This window comes from Vicugna pacos, chromosome 4 (assembly GCF_048564905.1).
Source record: "Vicugna pacos chromosome 4, VicPac4, whole genome shotgun sequence".
Taxonomy (NCBI): domain Eukaryota; kingdom Metazoa; phylum Chordata; class Mammalia; order Artiodactyla; family Camelidae; genus Vicugna; species Vicugna pacos.
In genome coordinates this window covers 54,063,209-54,087,117 of record NC_132990.1, presented here as the reverse complement: position 1 = coordinate 54,087,117, position 23,909 = coordinate 54,063,209, and the positions used below count along the sequence as shown (strand labels likewise).

General features: G+C 31.5%; 1 protein-coding gene across 7 annotated transcripts; it reads right to left on the bottom strand.

Annotated features, from left to right (window-relative positions):
* Nucleotides 1–1,828: 1,828 nt before the first annotated feature.
* On the bottom strand, nucleotides 1,829–23,703 carry CYLC2 (cylicin 2). 7 transcript variants are annotated; one of them, XM_072959849.1, is made up of 9 exons: nucleotides 23,636–23,703; nucleotides 18,756–18,796; nucleotides 17,037–17,158; nucleotides 13,807–15,562; nucleotides 13,418–13,482; nucleotides 10,480–10,654; nucleotides 9,499–9,593; nucleotides 8,457–8,517; nucleotides 1,829–2,086 (listed from the first exon to the last, which is right to left on the bottom strand). In XM_072959849.1, exons 1-4 carry the CDS (start codon nucleotides 23,650–23,652, stop codon nucleotides 14,450–14,452), a joined length of 1,293 nt encoding a protein of 430 aa, XP_072815950.1. In that variant the 5' UTR covers nucleotides 23,653–23,703; the 3' UTR covers nucleotides 1,829–2,086; nucleotides 8,457–8,517; nucleotides 9,499–9,593; nucleotides 10,480–10,654; nucleotides 13,418–13,482; nucleotides 13,807–14,449. The 7 variants fall into 7 exon arrangements, with proteins under 7 accessions (XP_072815950.1, XP_072815952.1, XP_072815951.1 ...); XM_072959851.1 differs by having other exon boundaries at nucleotides 8,457–8,475; XM_072959850.1 differs by lacking the exon at nucleotides 8,457–8,517.
* Nucleotides 23,704–23,909: the final 206 nt, after the last annotated feature.

Genomic DNA, 23,909 nt, shown 5'->3' with positions numbered 1-23,909 from the left:
CCTTACCAAGTTCCCCTCGAAGGAACCATATATAGAGCTGCCTAGCTGAGTCAAGGATGGCCACCACTTTGCCCAGCCCCAAATGCTTCAGGGCCTTACCTTTAATCTGACCTTATCCATTCCCTGCATTGTTTGATAGGACTTGTCAACAAAACACAAATTCAAAGGTAAGAATTTCAAAATGAGGGCTGCAGAAGATTAAACCCCAAGTGCAGGACACTTTTGAGTGTGAGGCTCAAGGCAATTTCACTGGTCAGTGAAGCCAGCTCTGATGAGAGCAAGTGATGGAGTTTAAACCCTATTCCTTTGGACAAATTATGTGACTGTCTGTACTTACCCTGATTTCTACTTAATGAAAATAAGGAGAGCTCAATATTTCTCTAATATATGCCCACTTGGGGCCTTAGGTTCATATTATAGAAGATGGACTGGAAACTTGCTGTGAAGCTAACTACCTAAAAAGGGACTTTGGGGGATATAACAAAGTTTGACAGGAACAATGAAAGAAAATGATATTTTTGGTCAAGTAAACAGTATGGTAAAAACACCAAAGAATGGAAGTATAAAATATATTTTGGAAATAAAGAAGCACTGAAATATACTGTTGAGTTAAAGAAGAAAGGTGGAACAATAATGGGAGTGAGACTGAAAAATAAGTTAGGACCAGATTGTGATTTTACGTTAAGCTGAGAGAATATTTGAAACTCAAACATGATCCACTAAAGGGAAATTACATTGACTGATATTGATTGGCTGGTATAGATTTTAGTTTTATTGACAAGATTTTTTTTTTTATTTTGTGCCTGTCTTAGCCTATTAATAACATTGTGGCTGAATCAGCCCATGTGGTTCTTATGATTGCAGGACACCCTTCATCAATACCATCAGGAAACTTTGAAAAAATAAAGGTTTACTTGCAGGTTACAATTTATATAGCACAGCGGGAGCCACACAGCAAGGTAGGGGGTGAGGGTAGGGAGAGTCGGGGAGAACCAGAGTGAGGGTAAGCTAGAGAGTGCACTGACCTGGGTTCTGCTTTTATTGGGCTTGAAGGTAGAAGCCTAGGGTTTTGTGGACCCATTCTTTTTTTTGCTAAATTTGAAACAAAAGCGGGAATTTAAAGTATGAGAAAAGAAAAAGCAAGTGGCTCAAATGGTCAGTTATGGAAATCAATCAAGATTTCAAAAACAAAGGGGCTTCAGTGTAAGGAAGTGGCCTGTCTCTTTATCTAGACCAGTTGGTGATGTGTTTATTCTAGATAGCCCTCTTTGGAGTGGATGCCTCTTGAAGTCATGTCTTGGCTATCAAAGCTTAAGTCAGGTACTTTCATTAAAAAAAGATGAAAGTAAAAAAGAAAACTGTCAGGGTTTTTACACTATACTGATAATGATTTTGAGTTAACTCAGAAGGGCTTCATGTCACAAAGTTCATTTGCTAAATTTTAAACTGTCAGAGAAATATGTGTTAGAGGGGGGAAACTATAAATTAGGAAGCTGAATACTAGTATTTTTAAGGGGGATCTTTAGAGAATCCAGGGAGAAATAAGCCTTATGAAGGTGGAATTTTGGAGAATAATAGCCTAACGTAAGTGTAAATTTTCAAACCTATACGAAAACCAACCCAAATTACAAAAGTAGGAAAATGTAAGATGAAAAATGTCAGTCTTGAAATTAGGAAATAAAGTCAAACACATAACTGCAAACTTTGAGGACATTCTGAAATTCCTGACAAAGGAATTGTATGGTAAAGGAGAGAAGGATCCCTCTATATCCCGATATGAGGAGCAGAGACTGAAGACAAAGTCAAAGAAAATCAGTAGGAAAAAAAATAGATTTTAACTGACTGATTTAATTATTTGACAAGGAGAAGCCACAGACAGCTGTGTGAGTTAGGTCAGCACACTCAGGGAAATAGACACACATAGTATGGAGAGTAGATTTTTTTTTAATTGATATTTTCACCATTGTGTTTAATGTGTTCATTCAAAATAAGAGCTGGCAAGCAACTTCCGTGACAGGAAGATCAACTGAATGGGGCATTGCACTCTCCAGCATGGTAGAATTTTCATTACATCTTCACGGTAGTCCTGAAATATAATCAGACCAGAGCCAAGTAAGATGCTGAAGTTTTTCTCCAGATGCTACAATTTCTGCCAAAAAAATAAGTACAAATTCCCCCACTGAAGCTGTGAGTTCTAATCCTGCCAGCTTAGGACTCTGAATGATTAAAACTATACGATAAACTAGTCTTATATATCCCCTTTCATGGACCAAATTGTGTCTCCCAAAATCCATATGTTGAAATCCTAATCCCCAGTACCTCAGAATGTGGAGATAGGGGACATTAAATAGGTGATTATGGTTAAATGATATCATTAAGGTGGCCCCAATCTCACATGACTGATGTTTCTAGAAGAAGAGGAACAGAGATACAGAAGAAAGACCATGTGAAGAAAGAGAAGGACATATACAAGACAAAGAGAGGTGGCATAGAAAAATTGACTCTTCAGACACCTTGTTCTCAGACTTCTAGCTTCCAGCACTGTGAGAAAATTCATGATGTCTAGGCTACCCATTCTGTGGTACTTTATGATGGAAGTACTAGAAAACAAATACACCCCTCCTGCATAAATTCTAAGAAAGATTTATTAACTACATCTAGAAAAAGTTAAAGGGTATCCAACTGATATACAGTTATGCCAGGTTTTTTTTAATATGTTTTGAATATGCTTACTTACATTCAAATATATATAAATAGAGGGAAATGCCATAAAAGAGAAGTTTCTGGAGAAGCAGAACATACAGTTGATGGCCTTTTTTTTTTCAGATGAATGTATTTATTAAATTAGAGGCAACAAGTAAAATCTCTTTCTTTGAAAATTAAAGAGCCTTTATGAAATAAATATATTCCAGATGATTCCAAACCTTCAGCAATCTTTAGATATGTTTTATGTCTAAATAAGAATATTTTAACTGCATTCAAATGAACTTTGAGATTTTCTAACTCTAATATTAGTTTGAATTTTATGAGGATTCAGTATTAATAGGATATATATTAATAGTCTATTTTTAAACTTGTTGCACAACTGCTTAAATCCAACTTAAATTCCATTTTAAAATTTCCTTCTCTGTCTTCTTTACTATGTTCCAATTAATTATTCATGTATTCTCCATATATAACATTAAAACAAGACTACTGGTGCAAATGATTGGCAATGCTGATAACAATAAATGTGGCAAGAAAAAAACTTACATACTAAACATAACTGTCTTAAAATTAGATGTCCATTATGTGTATAAAGGGTAATTTTTCCAGGTTTTATCATGCCCTTCTTTCTATCTTACCCTTGCCACACGTAATAACTTTCTTTAGCACCAACTGCCAGTTTCCCTCCCTCTCCCTCAAAAAAAATTTTTTTTCCTGTTTACCTCTTATGTAGAGAAATTTACTTTTTCTAATGTTAACATCTACAAATGGGGTTATTTTAGAAGGCCTCATCTTTCATGCTCTGTTATCTCATTATTCCCTTTTAAGATACTTTACCTAAGACAGAGATAATTTCTCTTCAAGAGGAATTTTCTTTTCCTGTTAAGTCAACTGAAGCAATTAGCATGCACCTTTTTTTCCCTTGGTCACATTTTATAAGCAATGATTAATGAGAAGCTAAGACAGCCATATGAAATTAATAGGGAACTGACAGAAATAACAAAAGAATTTAAACCAAGAAAAATATCCTATACTACAATATAATGTCCTTAGAAGTAGTAAATAGCAGAAAGTGTAATAGAAATATGATAACTGACTTGATATAAATTCTAAGATAACATATTGCCCCAAAGATCAATTGAATAACCTCTTTTTCAGAATTGCTTTCATATTTTCCTTGAGCTATCACTTCTCAAAGAGGCCGATTTTGTATAAAAAAAAAAAAACTTATAGCCACCAAAACTTTCATGTATGTTTTGGGCGTTTATAAACTTTAGATTAATACCTCCTTTCCTGGAGTCAAACATTTTTGTATACTTCATGAAATAACTGTAGAAAACTTTACTGTGTAAATCCACAGAGTAATGGTTTTGGGTTTTTGCCACCTCATGTGAAACTAATCCCTACTTAGACCAGTGTTCATAATGCTTTTTTCTCTTAGCCATCCTTTATTACCATACTTTTCAAAATCAGTTAGCATTACACGGACCCTACTTTTTGTCACTTACGTGGTTTCATCAAGTTTCAAGTACCATTATAGAATGACAGTCATCTTTTCTACGGAAATAACTTAAATTCCCTTAACCTGAGGTATCAATGTTCAATAATACATGACTTTTCATCAGACTTTTGTGACAGTGTCAGACATAAAATATTTTTTGAGAAAAAGAATACAACTATTTCACATCTTGTAGTACTTGGAATACCTATATTATCAAAGTTACTAGAAACTTAAAACTAAAGAAAAATAACCCAAGCAACTTGCAACTTTATAAAAGCAGAAATGCACGTTCCCCTTATAATGCAAAAATGAAAAACCCGGTTTTTAGTTGCACGTAGGGGTGTGAATGTGTGTGTATGGATAGTTTTGACGTTAACTCTCAATCCTTCAGTGCGTGTATACCAAGGAAGCTCTAATGTAGGAGGGGTTAGATAACATTCTTGATCATTAGCAGATCATCTTATTGCTATCCTTTCATCTTATGTGATACTCTGTGACAAACACATCACTGACCTGTATTGTTTTCTGGTTCACTAGGAGCCGACCTATTTTTGACAGTCTTGGAGGCAATATTAACAAGGTTCCACTATCCAAGGCTATAATTCCCCAAAGATTTGTCATTGTATTTTACACAGCATGATATAACAAGTGAATACCAACACTGCTGTTTTTCAGGCTTACACTTTGTTTTCCTAATTATTGTTGCATAGATCTGTTCAATAACTCCAGGAGGTTAAATTATCTTATGATCGCTTTAAATGGCTTTGGAAATTTTTGAAGACTTGTAAATACTTTCTACTTTTGTGTCACTTCCATATCCCTCCAACAGATACAGTTTATTGTCCCTAGCCTGTAATCTCAATGCATAGCTTTAGCTAAATGTTCTTCATAAAAGAATATCACATAAAACATAAGATTTTTACAATGAGTTTTGCAGATATGTTTGATTTTTGGTCAGATAATAAATACCAATTTAAGTTCTGACTGGAGTATGTTACTCTTCTAACCGTCCTTTTCTAGTTATTCTTTTTGTTTAATACGTAGTAAAAAACAAAGTCCTCCCAAATTCAGTGAGTAAGGATTGAAAATAGCTGTTTGACTGAATTGTTTATTTAGTAAATGACATAGTTAACATTTGTGTTGTAAATAATGGTAGAAAATACAGGCTTTGAGTATGACAGATTTTCAAAGTTAGCTCTCTTTAAATCTAGCAAAATAAACTTCAGATAAAATTCAGTATCATCATCCACAAAATTGAGTAATAATAATTATTATTATGATTTAGTTGATGGATAATTATGAAGATCAAGTATTTGTATAAAATATTTTGAATAGTGGCTGATTCTAAGAAGTAAATAAATAATTGCTATTGTCACTGTCTTTTGTTTTATTGTTGCTAGTGTTATTTCTCTGTTCTTATCAGATTATCCCTTGATTTTAGCCATTGTAGTATTTAAAATTTTTAACTAATTTCTTCCACCAATTTAAATTACAGATAACCTTAACGTTAGAATTGTAAAATTGTAAAACTTTAAGTTAGGAAATGATATAAGTGAGTAATGATATAATTTCAGGTATAAGAACAATATACTTGTTCTGTTAATTTCCTCTCCTTTCCTATACTACATCTTTATAAATGTCTCAAGAGACTATTTTATTATTGTGCAGTACCACACACATACACATACACACACACACACACACACACACACACACACACACACACACACACACTCCATTATGATTTATTAACCCTGCAGAACCAAATTCTGTCTCCCAGGAACTTAGTACTGAGGTTGAGAGACTCAAGATACTCTATGTTGGTTACTTGTACAGGGAAATTATTCGAAATTAGAAAAGTTGTGTTATTTCAGTATACTCTCAGAAACAGACCAAACTCATCTACTCCAAAGAAAAAAGTGAAAAAAAAGGATAAGCTCAGAGACAAGAGGAAATGAAAGCCTGTATAGCTCTAGATTGAAGCATACCCTAAGTAACCAACATTATATTTCTTGATTCAGAGACTCAGATTCCTGCTACATTTCTTTCCTTGGGTTCTGAGAAATCACTCTAAATCTTTCCAATAATAATTTTTTTTGACATAAGCTAACTTGAATATATGTTCTATAAGCTGCTTATTTGTTTAGTGTGAGATGTAACATTTATATTAGCATATAGATATAATGTATCTGGGGTTTTTTTTATTAGTTTTGGAATATTTATTTACATCAAACTACATTTGCTGATTACAGGGAAAAACAGAATGTGCTACTAGGTTTCAGATGTGTTTCTCTTGTTTTCAAGGTCCTAATTTTGCTAGATAAAGCAAACTACACGAAGTTATCATCCTGTTTTTGCCAACCCATAACTATTGTTATAAAATATAGAAAAACACAATGGGGATTGGAGAGAGAGAGAGAGTGATATACTAGTTTTGTATCTTCTTACAGTGTTGTAATTATTTAATACATTTTCTGTGTATTATGGCTCCCATTGTACTCTAAATCTGCCTAACTTAAATTTTATTTTATTTTACTGTTATATATTTTTAGAAACATAATATTAAAATCTATAGTTTTTTATTCAAATCACACATATAGTTTTCTAGATTGAGATTTTAAGACTATCATTTAAATGTCTTAGATTATTACTATTTCTCATTGTAAATGATTGGATTTACTACAGGATATTTAGTTTATTGATTTTTTTTTATAACATAAAATTTGATCTAAAGTTCTTTCTGTTGTCTTCAAATGCACAACCTTCATAATGGGAAGACAATGCATTAAAAACATTTATTTGAAGAAGAGTAAAACCATCTGATTAGAGAATGTTAAAATTCATAATAATTTTATGAATAAAATATATTTCCCTATTTATGACTAAAATGGGGCAATCTTAGGGTCGTTGTAATTTTATTTTAACTGGTAATGATTTCCTTATATTCTGCTTTAAAATGAGCTAAATTTCAGTATTTGTTTTTTGAATGCATGCAACTGGATTCAGATAGTACATAAAGATAGTGATGAACAACATGCTGGCATTTACAGTTTATCAAAGATAAAATCTTGGGTATCAGTCTTCTAAAATATCAGAAGAGTAGCAGAGTATTTGGTATTTGAAAATGTTTCTTTGTCAGAAATACTGTGTTTACTACATATTTTTTTACTATTCCCAATGGTTAACATGGGAATTATGAAAGACGATAAGAAATCACTTATCTGTCATAATTTTATATCCATGGTATTTTAAAATATGCATATTACTATGGGTTAAAATGCTTCACAAAGTATAGGATTAACTTTGGACTATATAATTTGCCAATTACTAAAAATATTTGTTTTCAATTTATTAATTAATGTTTAAACTATACAATTGAACTTGTTGGGGTATTAAAATTTATTTCAATGCCTTCATGCTACTGAGAAAATTGAAACCCAATTATGGTTAAATTACCTGTCTAGATAAACCTTAGACTTAAACCCCACTCTCCCAATTACCAGTTAACTAAACTAAAGCCCCTCTAATTTAGACTAGGGTGTTTTAATAATGAATGAACAGGGTTTTATGTGGATTTATAAGTATATACCGTTTGACGTCTAACCTCATTCATTGAACTCTCCTTTTATGGATATTAGTGTGACTGTTTAAAAAAGTAACAATGTCAAAGTAAAATATATAAAAACAATTTGTCAGTTATCAGTATTCTCTACTGACTTTGAAGAATTATACATGAAATAGAATTTTCTAGAGGTCTGTGTAAGATATGTATATCCTTCATTATATGATTCATATGATACTATATACATCAGTTGTCTCTTTTATTCTATTCAATTCTTAGTGTAATTTAAGATAAATCAAACTGGTTAATTGAAAAAATAATTTTTTTAAGGGAATCACAGAAGTGCTTCTTGATGACATATATAAAAACGGGTAAACATATGAGATATTCTGGAAAATATCCTGTTAGCTAAACTGATTCCTTAATAATATCATGGGTAGATAAGTAAAGGAATCATAACCTGTTTTTTCAAGCCTAAGCCATTTTTTTCTAATTCTTTTTGGAATTAATGCTATTTGGGTGTGAGATGGAATTCTTCCATCCTGCTTTGAGTTCCTTGCTTTATATTCTCCTTCCTGTCCCTCCTTCATGACTTCATAATAGTTGAGTAAAATTTTCGTTTTCAATTCCCATCATATTCCTGCAAATACAATTCATGAAAAGTACTAAGCAGAGTGCAATACTTACTGAGGAGACATACCAAAGGCTGTGGGGAATGAGAAGAGTGGCAGGAGATATTCCTTTGAGACTGATGGAGGCAAGCAATTACACATTGAGCAATTGCCTTTCTTATGAAACTCTGTATTAAGAGCTTTATATATATAATGTAATGTTATGTAATTTTAATGTAACTCTACATGTTTGCAGATAATGAAATGAGACTATGACAAAAGCGAGGCTGAGGATTGAAGAATAATTCCCCCAAACACCAGAACAATTAAGATACGAAACCATGGTCTAAATAGTAGTGTCATATGAGGATTCATGTTCAGACTCAAGTCCTGGTTTTACCACTAGCTGTGCAAATCATGTTACTTAACCTAAGATTCAGTTAAACAAACATAACAGTTAGAATTGTTCTAAAGATTGGTGACAATACAAAAATGTGTTTAGCAAATAGTGGTCAATAAATATTAGTTGATTTTGCTGCTGTTATTCAATTTTAAATGTTGTAGATTAAGCATTTTTGTTGTGACTTGAAATATGATTACAATATTGAAAAACTTTGGATTTTCCATTCGTTTTAAAAGTATTTTCTTGATTATAGAGTGATATGGTATCTAATTTTTTACTTAGTAGATGACTTCTAACTTTTCTTTCTCTTTTCAGTGGTTGCTGCCTGCTTTTTATATTAACAATACTCAATATTGCATGGAAATATAATTGAATAACTAGATACCAAGTAGCGATATTATTTTAAATATATATAATAGTATTTTTTAATTTGAAAATTTTTATTTATTATTATTGAAGTTACTGATACAGGATTTAGACCAGAGATTTCTTACATTTTTAATACTGTTCAGTTAATAGAGCAAATAAATGGGCTTTTCAACCAGCTATATTATCATATATCATATATCATATCACAGTTTCAAAATGTGAAATGACTTTTTCATATATAACGATAGACTTCTTAATGACTCATATTAAGTTCAACATTGAATATATGTAGAAGAAATATTTTGTTATTTTATCAACTGTAGTATTTTAGCAATTTAATACTTACTGCGTAGTATAATAATATGAAATATAGAGATATTAAACTAAAGACTAACAATTCAAGTTTAAGTAATTTCTGTTTTTCTCTGCATGACCTAAGTCCTGCCAGAAAGCACAAATAAAATTTAATTAGTATTTGGGTAGATAAAAGGGAATTCATGCATATATTTTCTTTTAGGAAATATGATTATATACAATTCAAAATGGCAAAATGTATGACTCAGTCTGTTTTCATTAGTGGAAGATAAATTCTGACAATAGCCTGGTAATAAAATCCAGATTCAGTAATATCTCTACTACTTCTAATTTCTCTAGAATATACAGAGGATAATTATAGGGAAAACGATGTGACTATATCCTACTATAAATAGTTACATAAATTAATTATAATCAATGAAATATATGTAAAATTTTTCATGTAAATAAGTTCACTTTTTTTTTATTAAAGTATATTCAGATTACAATGTGTCAATTTCTGGTGTAAAGCATAATGTTTCAGTCATATATATGTATACATATATTCCTTCTCATATTCTTTTGCATTGTAAGTTACTTCAAGATATTGAATATAGTTACCTGTGCTATACAGTATAATCTTGTTGTTTATCTATTTTATACATGGTAGGTAGTATCTGCAAATCTCAAATTCCCAATTTATTCCTTCCAGCTGGTGATGTAAATAAGTTCATTTTTGTCTTTTTCTTCAGGTTCCACATATAAGAAGCTCACTATTTTAAATTTATTTTTGTACTGCCAGTAATAAGAAGTGTTCCTAAATCTATGAAACTGAATTAATGATCACTTAAAGATATTTTAACTCCTTACACAAGTAAATGCATAGTCCACAAAGATTGGATAGAGGGATGTTTTGATCAGATTTGAATGCGCAGCAAACAAGTATCACATATGAGCTAAGTGATAGTCTTTCATACACTATCCCTACATTAAATATTACTAAAATTCAGCAGAATTAAAATTTATTACATACCATAAACCTTAAATGATAAAACCTCAAAAAGTCTTCATTGCCAAGGTTCTGTTGTACTTTCAGTAGGACCTTTATACATTTCTTTTTTCTGTGTATCTTTCCTTCTTTGTTTTCCCATGCTCATGTTCTCAATTATTTCTATGCTTTTTAGTGACTTCTTTTCTTAAAACATTTTCTAAATGATAGATCAATGTAGAAATGTGGTTAATTTTTATCACTGAGGATAAGCTCATAGCCAGTGTCAGTGGAAGAAAAATTTACATTTCCTAACATTTGGAAATTTACATTTCCAAACCATTAAACATACTTTGTTTTTAAATTAAGGGCTTTATCATAGATACCCATGAGTGGTAAATATTTTATAGGTATCTGCAAAAATTCACAAAAATACTAAAGAAAGGGTTATGATATTTGATGACACACAGACACATACACACATATGTACATGTATACATACACATACACACTCATATTTATGTTATATATATTATACATATATCCTGAAATATTACTCATAAATCTGTAATTAAATTAAGGTCATCTTTTCCTCTAAAAATGGATTGTATTTTTCAAACTATGTGACCTGGTAACCATTCAATTTATCTAAGCTTCAAAGCACACTCTAATTGTTGAAAGTGATTTCAGTACATGTCCAGTTATTACACACTTGTTAACTCTGTTGTTAAAAATCTTGCTTTTGTTCCTACATTTTTCTTCTTTGTTATCAATAAGTAGAAAGAAATATATGATCTTCCAAAGGGTAACATTTAATTTAGGCAAGACATTTTGTCATTTATTGATAGTTTATTCTAATTTATATAAACAGAAGCTGTTATCAGATGCACATTTGTTTATAATTTTTTACTTCCTGAAAAAATGGAATTTTAAAGATATTATTATGATTGTCTTTATAACTAATACAACTTTTTCCTTGACTCTATTTTGTTTAATATTTATATAGCTATTCCATCATTTAAATTTTGATGGGCATATATTTTTATATATTTTAATCTCATATTTTCAATAAAATTAAATTTAGGTTAGTTGTTTATTAAAATTAAGAAAGTTTTGTTTTTTACAATCTGAAAATCTCTGACTTTAAATTTTAAAATTAAATTGAAAGTTAAGGCATTAAAAGGTCTACAAGTAATAAATCTTGGAAAGGGTGTGGAGAAAAATGAACTCTCCTGCATTGTTAATGGGAATGTAAATTGGTGCGGCCATGATGGAGAACAGTATGGAGGGTCCTTAAAAAACTAAAAATAGAGTTGCTGTATTATCCAGCAATCCCTCTCTGGGCATATATCCAGAGAAAACTTTACAATAGCCAAGATACGCAAGCAACCTAACCTAAATGTCCATCAACAGATGATTGGATAAAGAAGTTGTAGCAAAACAAAATGACAGCCTATGGAATGGAAGAAACTATTTGCAAAAGATGAAACTGACAAAGACTTGATTTCCAGAATATATAAACAGCTCATATGACTTAATAAGAAAAAAGCAAACAACCCAATCCAAAAATGGGCAGAAGACCTAAACAAGCAATTCTCCAAGAAAGACATACAAATGACCAATAGGCACATGAAAACATGCTCAATGTCATTAATTATCAGAGAAATGCAAATCAAAACTACAATGAGGTATCACCTCACGCCAGTCAGAATGGCCATCATTCAAAAATCCACAAATGATAAATGCTGGAGAGGGTGTGGAGAAGAGGGAACCCTCCTGCACTGCTGGTGGGAATACATTTTGGTACAGCCATTGTGGAAAACAGTATGAAGATTCCTCAAAACACTGAAAATAGACTTACCATACAACCTAGAAATCCCACTCCTGGGCATATATCCAGAGGGAACTCTACTTCAAAATGACACCTGCACCCCAATGTTCATAGCAGCACTATTTACAATAGCCAAGACATGGGAAAAAACTAAATGTCCATCAACAAATGACTGGATAAAGAAGATGTGCCATGTATATATACAATGTAATACTATTTATCCATAAAAAATGAAACAATGCCATTTGCAGCAGCATGGTTGGACCTAGAGATTATCATACTAAGTGAAGAAAGTCAGATAGATAAAGACAAATATGATATATCACTTATATGTAGAATCTTAAAAAAATGATACAAATCTTATTTGCAAACCAAAAATAGACTCATGGACATAGAAAACAAACTATGTTTACCAAATGGAAAAGGGTTGAGGAGGGATACATCAGGAGTTTGGAATTAACAGATAAGCATTACTATATATAAAATAAACAAACAATAAGGACCTACTGTATAGCACAGTCAGCTATATTCAATTTCTTGCAATAGAATAAAATAAGAATATGAAAAAATATATATGTATATTTGTATGTATAACTGAATTGCTTTGCTGTACACCTGAAACTAACACTGTAAATCAGCTACACTTCAATAAAAAACAAAAATTTTTTAAAATGAAAATAAAAAATAAAAAGCAGGCAAAACAATTATACTTCACTTTTAATAGCTGGCTCTTTAGAGCATATGGTATAGGAGATCCTTCCTATAATATCAAAATAAAGTTTTATTTTGGATCCAGAGTTTATACTGGGAAGGATAAAGAGGGAAGAAAGTCATTTAGCAAGATCTGCCACAATGCTGAGTTTATCTGAGAGAATGTTTTAAATCAGAAAAGATTTAATTGGCACTAATTGGTAAGTCTAAGATTTTGCATTTTGTTTTATATTGCTTTTTATTTTTTTGTTACATTAATAGTATTCATGGGTCATAAGAGACTTTAATATAGTTTTAAAGGTATAAATTTAATTGTTTTCACATCTAAATAATATGGAGATAATTTTACTCTGCTAGACTCTGTTAAATTCTGGTTAATTTGGTTTTCTATACGTACATAATCAGGAATCACTTTAATATATCTCATTTAAATTTACTCACATTTATAAATTGGACAATTTTGATTTTCATCCTTCCTTAAATGGAGAGAAGTTAGCCACTATTTTCTGTTAAAACAAACAAAAAACTCTTGATAAGTGATTATTTACATTGTATATCATAAGCCAGTCTTTTCTCCCTCACCATAAATAATTCTACTTCCCTTAACCTTTTCATTGACACTTTAACAATCTTCATTCATGTGTTATTCCCACCAGCTTCTTAAATATTTATTATAATGAAAAATTCCCAACTTTATAGAAGTCTAGTAAAAAACCTAATCAGCAGATTACAAAGATTTTATAAAAATGGTAAATTTCAATTCAAACCTTTAAATTTGTTCAATTATTTTTTAATCTTATCCGACTTAAAAGAAAATAAAACTAACTTACCAAGTATATTTATCTTGGCTTGGAAGCAGAACATTCAATATTCATCACCCTGGCTGTGGCTGTTTATACTTCAGAGATGATGGTACAGGCTCACAAAAAAGTAGTAATGTTTTCTTTTTCCTTCTTTTTTTTTTGAGAAGTGCTACTTTAAATTTATATTTATAGTTATTTGAAAGTAGACTCTATGAAATTTGTTTGACTTCTCATGACTTCTCTGGTTCTTTATTTAAAACTATGAGTGTAACTTCAGATTGTTTAATGTGGATTCAACATCTGCATCCTTGGAGTTTTTTGATGCCTTTGTTGATTTTTTTTTTCCTTCTTTGTAGCCACAGATTCAACATCATTAACTTCTACATCCTTATTTGAGTATTCTTTTTGAATCTTTCTAGGGATATTTCGTTGAATTCTTCATATCCCCAAATTTAGTATAAGTATCCTTCAAGTCCTTTAATGAATTATCTCTTAATTTTTAACATCTTTCTTATATTTTTAATGAAGCTTTTCTGAGTCCACCTTTGTATTCTTCTTTCCCCCGTTTAAAAAATTTCATTAATTTTTTGATCCCCCTTTTCACTCATAGATCCAGTTTCAGAGTACTAAAATTGTTTTTCAAATATGCTTTTGAATTATTATCCGAGGCCTACTTGCCCTTCTTGGCTTCCTTCTTGGCATCCTTCTTGGCATCTTTCTTGGCATCCTTCTTTGATTCAGCAGATTCTGTTTCAGTGTCTTTTTTGGCATCTTTCTTGGCTTCTTTTTTGGCATCTTTCTTGGCATCTTTCTTGGAAGCATCCTTTGGTCCACTGTCTGCCTCACTGGGCTTCTTTTTATCTTTCTTGTCTTTTTTATTCTCCTTCTTCTTTGAATCTTTCTTGTCCTTTGACTCATCACCTTTCTCATCAGGTTTCTTCGAATCCTTTTTCCCTTCCTTATCTTTTTTGCCATCTTTCTTTTCACCTTCTGATTCCGAAGCTGACTCTTTGCCCTTCTTTGCACCTTTCTTATCTTTCTTGGAATCTTTCTTTGCATCTCCTTTTTCACCTTCTGATTCTGTAGCTGACTCTTTGCCCTTCTTTGCACCTTTCTTATCTTTCTTGGAATCTTTCTTTGCATCTCCTTTTTCACCTTCTGATTCTGTAGCTGACTCTTTGCCCTTCTTTGCACCTTTCTTATCTTTCTTGGAATCTTTCTTTGCATCTCCTTTTTCACCTTCTGATTCTGTAGCTGACTCTTTGCCCTTCTTTGCATCTTTCTTATCTTTCTTGGAATCTTTCTTTGCTTCTCCTTTTTCACTTTCTGATTCTGTAGCTGATTCTTTACCCTTCTTTGAACCTTTCTTGTCTGTTTTAGAATCTTTCTTTGCACCTGCTTTTTCATCTTCAGATTCTGTAGCTGACTCCTTGCCCTTCTTTGAATCTTTTTTCTTTGTCTTTGCATCTGCTTTCTTGTCTTTAGCTCCTGGTTCTTTCTTTGGACCTTTCTGATCTTTTTTTGCCTCCAGTGAAAATACAGATTCTGTTTCTGAATCAAATTTTTCCTTCTTGTCTTCTTTACTTTTCTTAATTATTGTTGGAGATAAAGGTTTCGCTACCTCTGTTGCTTTAGCATCCTCCCCGGGGCGACGAATTGATTTCTGTTGAGGCTGCCTTCTGGCAGCTAAATAAACAGATGGTCTCTCAGAAATTTTCATTAAAGAACGGTGCATCCATAATGGTTGTCTATGACCTTCCTTTAATTTCTCTTCATCATATTTCTGAAATATTGGTTAGATAATGGTGAATAACTTGTAAGTGTACACAGCCATCATTACCAGATACCAAATAAATGTTAACTTCAACCATGAAAAGATTTTAGATTTTGATTAATAGTGGCTAAACGGTAGATTTCATAGTTTGTTCTGCTTTTTCAATTTTGCTCCTTTTTGTTGCAATAAAGGATAGTCATGCCTCATTTTAGGCCTAAGTTCAATTTAGAGGATCTTCATAGTTCCTTCAAGATTTTATGTTCATAGTTCCCTCAAGATTTTATGTTAAAATTCTTAGAGACCTCCACTGACTAATGATGTATCAGAACCTCTCTTCACAAAATTGAGAGTTTTTTTGATTTTCTTTGTTTGTTTGTTTTTTGACTCTGTGCTCTTGAGAATTCTTGGACTATCTTACCCACCCTTGATTTCTATGCTAAATCAGAAACTAATTATTCTCTAGTATCTAATAGTTTCATGTTCAGGCATATCCTGCTCTCTCTTGTCACTTTCAAGGTCTCTGGAATTTAGTATGTGCTACCTGTGGTTAAAAGCAAAAGCCTGAAACGTCTCCTGTTTGGTAAGATATACTTTGAGTATCAGATGGGAAACTGCAATAATGAAAGCTGTAACATTCAGTGCACTTTAGTGTGAGCAGAATAGTACATTGTTTTCAAATCCTAATCAAATATTTATAAAAACTTAATAGCAAAAATAGCAATGTTGGAGGAAATGTTAACAATGGAAAAATAAAGGAAAAAAAGAACAAATGAAGGAAAGGAAGGAAGGAAGAAAGGAAGGAAGGAAGAAAATGGATGAGAAGACAGAAGAAATCTAGATCACTACTGATTAGGTTCATTCCCTAAAATAAACAAGAGTTGATGGTACGTTATTTTTTGAAAACCTTTCTTGGAACATTTTCATATTCTGTGATGATTCCAGAAAGATTGGAAAATCTTTTCTAATATTCTGAAGCCTAGATTCTGTATTACAGGAAATGAAAAAGCATAAAACTTCATCAGTGTATAATGTAACTCCATGATTTTAATGAAGGGGTTTCTCCAGCTGGGGAATATTTTCTGAATATTCATACTAACTGTAGCATTAGGATCTCCAGATTTCTGTGCTTCTGGGATATACATTTTCTATAATTCGTTGCTGAACAAATAGTTAATATGAGATAAAGGGACAATTTTTATATAGTGAAATGCAAGTAAAATATATCTACTTTTTCCATGTAGTAGAATTTGAATAACCTTTAACTGTGCTGTCCAATATGATTGAATTATAAAATTTAATTCTTCAGTTGCAGTAGCCTCATTTCAAGTGTTCAGTAGCCACACTGGAATTGAAATCCAAAGATACAAAATATTTTCATCATCACGGAAATCCCATTGGTCAATTCTGATCTGTGACATATCTAGCTACACATGATTTCACATGATTTTTATGGGTAAAATTATGTGATCTTTTCAATACTCACAGGAACTGTATTGTCACGTAGTTGGGAAGGTTTTGATCTCCTTTTTGTTCCTGGCCGTGGTGGCTTGGGAAATAGCAGGGTAAAGTGCTGCTGATTCCATGATTTTTTGCTTAATTCACTGACTAAGATAAAACATTAAACGTACACTTAAGAGTAAATATAATTTCATCAGCTCTAAAATGGCAGTAACGTAATTTTATGTAAAGGAACAAATGATTCAATTATGGTGTCATTTATTTAGTAATGTTTGAAATATTTTACTATTAATATGAAAAAATAAAAATTAATTTAAAAAAATTGACTAGTTTCACAGTTAATTATAAAGTCATTGTAAAACTAACATAGTCTGTAATGTAAATGGAAAGAAACAGTTTTACTGTTTCCTTTTAATCTTTTCTATCTCTGCCAGCCTAGATTTTTGCTTAATATTCTTGGTTAGAATACAATTCTATTGAGAACAGAAAGTATGGTATCTACTTCTATAGCTTCCAAAGTGCTTAGCACAATGCTTCTTTAAAATATTCAGTAAATACATAATTAAATCTAAATGCTAATGTTTAAGATCCCCTTACTTAGTAATCATTTTCTAAGCCACAGGAGTAAATGTTATACACTTAAGAACTACATTGTCATAGGTGGCATACTTAATGAAGAAGATTGATAAGTAAAGAGTATCTACAGAATTGTGATTTAGAGGGTAGAGTCACCCGAAAACTATAATATAAATTTTTAAAAACTTTTAGTTTACCAGTCAGTGAGACCAGTGAGAGAGTTGTCCTCACTCAATATTTTTTGCCTTTTTCAGTTTTATTATTACGTAGAATTATTACAGTTCGACTGCACATACACATAATATTGCATGTGTATACGTATATACAGTATACTGCATGTTTTGTTTTAGTTTTCATATATGTACTAATTATTGCTTCTAAGAACAGATTAGATCTTTAGCTTTTAAACTTACATAGTTATCAAAGGAATAAAGCCAACTACAAAATAAGAATCAACAGAATGCTGTAATCCAACCATAAAGGACAGTCAAATGTGTTTATACATATTCAAGAAATCAAAATAATAATTAGTTCATTTGTGTCCTTATTGTTATTATTTTTTAGATTCATCATATAAATGATGTCATGCATTTTTCTTTCTGAATTTAAATATGTACAAAAATGCTGTATGTATACAAGAGAAAATAAACTTGGCCTATGATTCTCTAAAGATAGAATCAGGGTCAGTGAAAAAATTTGCAGAAAGAAAGGCATATTTAAGTTCAGTATATGAAGGAAAACGAATTACTTGACATATGAAGTCCTTCAACATTAGATGGATGGGCCTTGATGAAGTAATGAATTTTTTTGCCAGTTATAAGCCCAATACAGACTGTCAGGAATGTAGTACAAGACATTTCTGACACAAGTGAGAAGTTATTTATCCATTTTTTTTACACTGCCTTTCAACTCTAAGATGATCCGATTGTATTTCTAACATGTAAATATGTCCACCTTTATGTTGTGGAACATATTCGCTTAATCTTTGGATTTAAAAACAAAATATCTTTGGAAGGTTTTCCCTGAGCCCATGAGAAATGTGTCTAGGGAAATTAAGAGCTGATTTTTAATAATATTTCATGATAACTATTGTTTTATGACTTTGGAAATACTAATCACTTATCCCTAAAATTAATCATACATGTTAAAAATTTGAGCTCTTTCTTACCTGGAATGTAATTATCGTATGTCCCAAAGTTTATTTTTTGGCTATTAAAATAAGAGGGGAAAGTTTTAATCATACAAAATCACTCTACTTAATGATCATTATTGTACATAACCACTTGCTCCTACCAACTGGAGAAATATTTTACATTCTTGGATCTCTATTATTATGTAAGATTACTTCATCCCAGAAAAACAGAGATAAGCAAATATGTGTTTTTAGCACAAACTTTAACAGAACTAAAGGAAGGTGAATAAAAACATTTCAAAAACCTCACCAACTTGCCATATCTGAAATATAGACATTTATAGGTTTTTAAAATGTGAAATCATAATTGAATTTTTACCCACCTCACACTCCAACTTCTCTTAAAACCGAACTATATAAGACATTGTATGAATTACAAGACATCATTTTAAAAACACTATGCTTAGGTAAAATCAGATCCTCAAAATACTCTCAGAACTTAACCAAATCCAAATCATTCAGTGGTATACATGTGTGTCTATAAATATGTGTGTGTGTTTGTCAGTGTACCACAAGTATTGAAGTGGATTTTGACTTTTTCCTTTTCTAGGAAAACATGAGGAAAAAAACTATGTTGTAGAGTATTTTCTATCTATAAGCTTCCATTTGTTTTAGTACTATATGTTTGTTCTTGCAAAAAGGAGTTTTATATCTAATTTTTATTTATTTGTAGTAGAGGCAAATATTAAGATCTTTCAGAGAAATATTATTATATATCATTCCATTATATTACAGAAATAAAGTCATGATAAATGAGTGAGATTTGAGCTTACACACACAAGTACGCACAACAACACACAGTCACACAGTGTTTTATTTATTTTGATATTGTATAAATATTGTATATATATATATATTTTTTTTATTGAAGTATAGTCAGTTTACAATGTTGTGTCAGCTTCTGGTGTACAGCATAATACTTCAGTCATACATGAACATACCTATATTTGTTTTCATATCATTTGCCATAAATATTAAGAATATAGTATAGTAAAAAAAGTATCTTGGTACTTAAAGCTCTAGTTCTCAGCAAAAAACCTGGCACATTTTTACCACTCTACAAAAATTTGAATGAATTAATTGAGTAAAATTTAGGATATGTTGACTAATAAGTTATCTGGTCTAGTGATTTCTTAACTGAGGATGTGCATTAAAATTACTTGCCTTTCTATACCTAAATCTCTACGTTTGGATCTAGTCAAGATATATTTATATACTATTGAAGAAATTTTTATTTTCAGTCATCATTATGAACTTCTCTGTTTTAAATGCTCTGAAAGAGAAAGTATATCATAAAACAACATTATTAAATTTGAGCTATTGAAAGTGGTACATAGGCATGGCCCATTAATTTTTTGTGCAGCCTCTAAGACATATTCTTTGATCATCAAGCAGTTGAATTAAAAGTCAATAACAAAATTAAGAGTTGACCCTTGATAAACACAGGTCTGAACTTCATGGGTCCACTTACACATGGAATTTTTTCAGTGAATGCATACAATAGTACAACAAGACCCATAGTTGGTTGAATCCCTGGATGCAGTACCATGGATTTGGAGGGACGGCTATTAAGTTCTACATAGATTTTTGATGTGTAGGGGTTGGCACCCCAGCCCCCATGTTATTCAAGGATCAACAGTATAGAGAAAATCCACAGATATTTGAAAAATAAACATTTTCTTAATAACCAGTGCTCAAACAGAAATCACAATGTACACTTATAAAAAAAGAAGCACCCAGACAATATCTTATGTTAAAAATTGTAGAATACTGCAGACATTTCATAGAGGGAACTTTAAAATCAATGTTGTAAATTTCTGCTTTATAATTAGGACAATATCAAACTAAAGTCAAAGTTAAAGGGAGAAAATAATAAAGCTTAAAGCCAAAATCAATGAAAGAGAAACAAAATTAGAGCAAGTATAAAAATCCACCTAGGAATACTGATGAAGGAAAAAAGAGAGAGAAAATACAAATTACTGATATCAGGACTGATGACTGTTTTCCAACTGTGTAGATTTTAAAGGATAATGAGGAATATCTCTAACAATTTTACTGTAATGAATTCAGCAACTTAAGTGAAACAGATGAGCTCCTTGTAAAACTCAGTTTATTTACCAAAACTGACACATGATGAAATAATAAAAATGTGAATAATTATTAAATAAAATTAATTCACTATCAAAAACCTTCCCAGAAAGAAAAGCACAGGCCCAGACAGTTTTATTAATAAATTAAAAATTTAAGGAAAAATATTAAGTCTACACAAGATTTTCACCAGAGGAAGGGAGAAGGTATTTCAACTCATTTTTGAGACCAATATAAATAACAGTTACCAAAACCTCTCAAAGACATTACCAGAAATAAATATTGTTGACCGACATGCACTAACACAGACAAAAGTTTCTTAACAATTTATTACTTATTCTTGCTGAACAACATATAAAAGGGCTAATACTTCATACTTCATCACCATTGAATTTTACTTTCTGGAATGTAAGGTTGGTTTAGCATATATGAATTAACCAATGCAGTCACTCCAAATAACATATAAGAAAATTCATCTGATCATCTCAAGATGTGCAGAAGAATTTTTGAAAAGGAGTAACATTGATTCAAAATTAAAAACTCTGAAAACTAGGAAAGAGGATATCTTCTTCAAATGGATAAAATAAGTCCAGACAATTCTTACTGTTAAAAATAAACTTAATGGTAGATTATTGATTGTTTTTCCTCTGTAAACTATAAACAAAGCATAGATGCTCACTTTATTCAGTTTTGTAATCCATACATAGGGCCTGAATCATTCTTGTATATGCTAGAGGGGTCTCTGTGTAAAGGCAAAGGTCAAAAGCTTCATGGTCATTGTCTTGCTGAGGAATGGCTCTATGTGTGGTATCCTGAGATTTCCTATCTTTTGCTAACATTTTCTAGAGCAGTGTTTCTCAGCCAGGGTGTATTTTGAAAATCCTCCCCCAAGGGACATTTTGCAATGTCTGAGATAATTGTGAGCGTGGCTTTGTGTGTGTGTATGTATGTGTATGAATATGTGCACATACATATGCTGATATTGACATCTAGTGGGTAGGGAATCAGAGATACTGCTAAATATCTTAAAATGCACAGGACCTCCATTTGCCCCCTGCCCCTCCACCCAATCCTTGACCCCAATAAAGAGTTATTCACCTCTCCTCTAAAATGTCAGTAGTGCCAAGGTCAATAAATTCAATTCTGTATCAAAATGAATCTCTATGCCAAAGTAGAAAGAGAGAATTTATTAATGCAATGCAAATGAGAGAAGGATAAAGTACACAGTGGATTTGAGATCTGGGAGCTAGTGCTGTAAGTTTTAAAAGCTAAAATTTTTAGATACCCTATCTGATGCCAAATCTTTATGAAAACCTCTCCCACTTTCTTCAGATGTCTTAGACCTATTTGATATTAGAAATGGAAGGATTGAATTAACTGACACAAACTGAGTTGGAGGCAAAGGCAAGAAGAGATGAAACTCTTGAATTGTGCTGTTGAGTTTGGATGAATAAAGGTATTAAAGAGGAATAAGTGGGGGGTACTGAGCTCAAAGATGAGAATTTTCTTTATCAATCACAAAAGTTGGTAGTCATGGCACAAAAATGTAAGTCTATTATTAAGTTCCTATGATTGTTAGAAGAGTTCAGAGGCTAACAATAAGGCCATTTGATTATGAATTCAGCGACATTTTTCTTCTATAGTAGCACAGGAGTTTGGTGACTACATTAGAAAACAACATAAACAAATAATCATAAAACCAAAAATAAAATTTGTAACCATTGTGGTGAAGTTCTTTGATAGCTATGCAATTTTCATGATAATAATAATGACCTCAATACTTTATTTTACTTAAACATTTTAAAGTAATTACAGTAGAATGTAATTCTGTCATGGTGTATGCACAAACAGCATTGCTGTGGAACAGTCAGCAAGTCACTCAGCCTCTAAATAATTGTGACAAATGCAGTCAAACCATTCACTATAGATTGTCCTTTACAATAATGATTGTATTATGATGATGCAGACACCAGTGCCTATGGAAAGCCTATTTTATTTTCAAGATTTGTTTCATATTTACTTCAACGGTAATGTTCAAAAAAACCGCAGTGACACTTTCCTTTATATTTCAGAGTTATATGCCTTTGTCTTTGTTCCACATCTTTACAGTAAAAAGGTTGACATAATTGAAAGGTTTTATTTTCCTACCTCTCTTTAACAAAGGGTAAATTAAGCATAAGAACACTCCTATGATCAAACTTCCCATGTCTGGATGATCTGCTTTTCATTGCAAAGTCCTTCTGCATGCTTAATATTTCTCAAGGGGTGTACAATGAGCATTTAGTTGTTTTTCTTTGTGTTGTGCTGTGCCACTTACTACCAAAGGTTTAGCATCTTTGACTCATGCCGTCTAAAAGTCAGTGGTACTCCTTACTCACTGTCCAAAAAAAAAAAAAAAAAAAAAGTTCCCATAGATTTCCAAATGGCCTGGAAGGAAATGATATTGCCCTGAATGCCCAACCATGAATTCTTTTATTCCGTATGTTCCAAAATATAATATGATATAAATGAAGTAAGAATTACACTGAAAAAGAATTACCCATAACGATGTATATATTTAACTCAAGTGAATGAACTAGTTAAGTGTGGAATCAAAACAATCTATGATGTTGCTTGAGAATATATGTGTCTGCTATACACGTATTCTCGTTTGTCAGTGGCATGATAATAATGTAACCAACATCTCTTTACACTAAAGAGAATAAATGTAAAGCTAACTAGAGCATTTCAGTTATTTTAAAACCAAAAATTTGACTTAGAGGACTTACAATCTTGGTACAGACATTTCCCCCACCTACGATTTGCCAGGACTTAAGCACTGTAAGTTCAAATCAGTGATGTTAAGAGGTGACATCATAAAGAGGCCAAGAGCATTGAGAGTTAAAGGGGAAAAACAAGATGAGCCACTCTTACTTGTGTTTTATGATCTCTAATATTCAGTCTAAGATTGGTGTTTACTTCCATTCATTATTACTAAATACAACTGCTATTTTGAAAATACAACCAATTGATTTTATATCTTAATAAAATAGTTGTTTCAAT

What these genes read in the sequence shown, in the direction of transcription:
- CYLC2 (XM_072959849.1), bottom strand. An exon ending in ATACGATAATTACATTCCAG is followed by an intron (nt 17,159 to 18,755) that starts GTAAGAAAGAGC and finishes GTTTTATCTTAG; the next exon opens with TCAGTGAATTAAGCAAAAAA. An exon ending in TACGTGACAATACAGTTCCT is followed by an intron (nt 15,563 to 17,036) that starts GTGAGTATTGAA and finishes CCAATATTTCAG; the next exon opens with AAATATGATGAAGAGAAATT.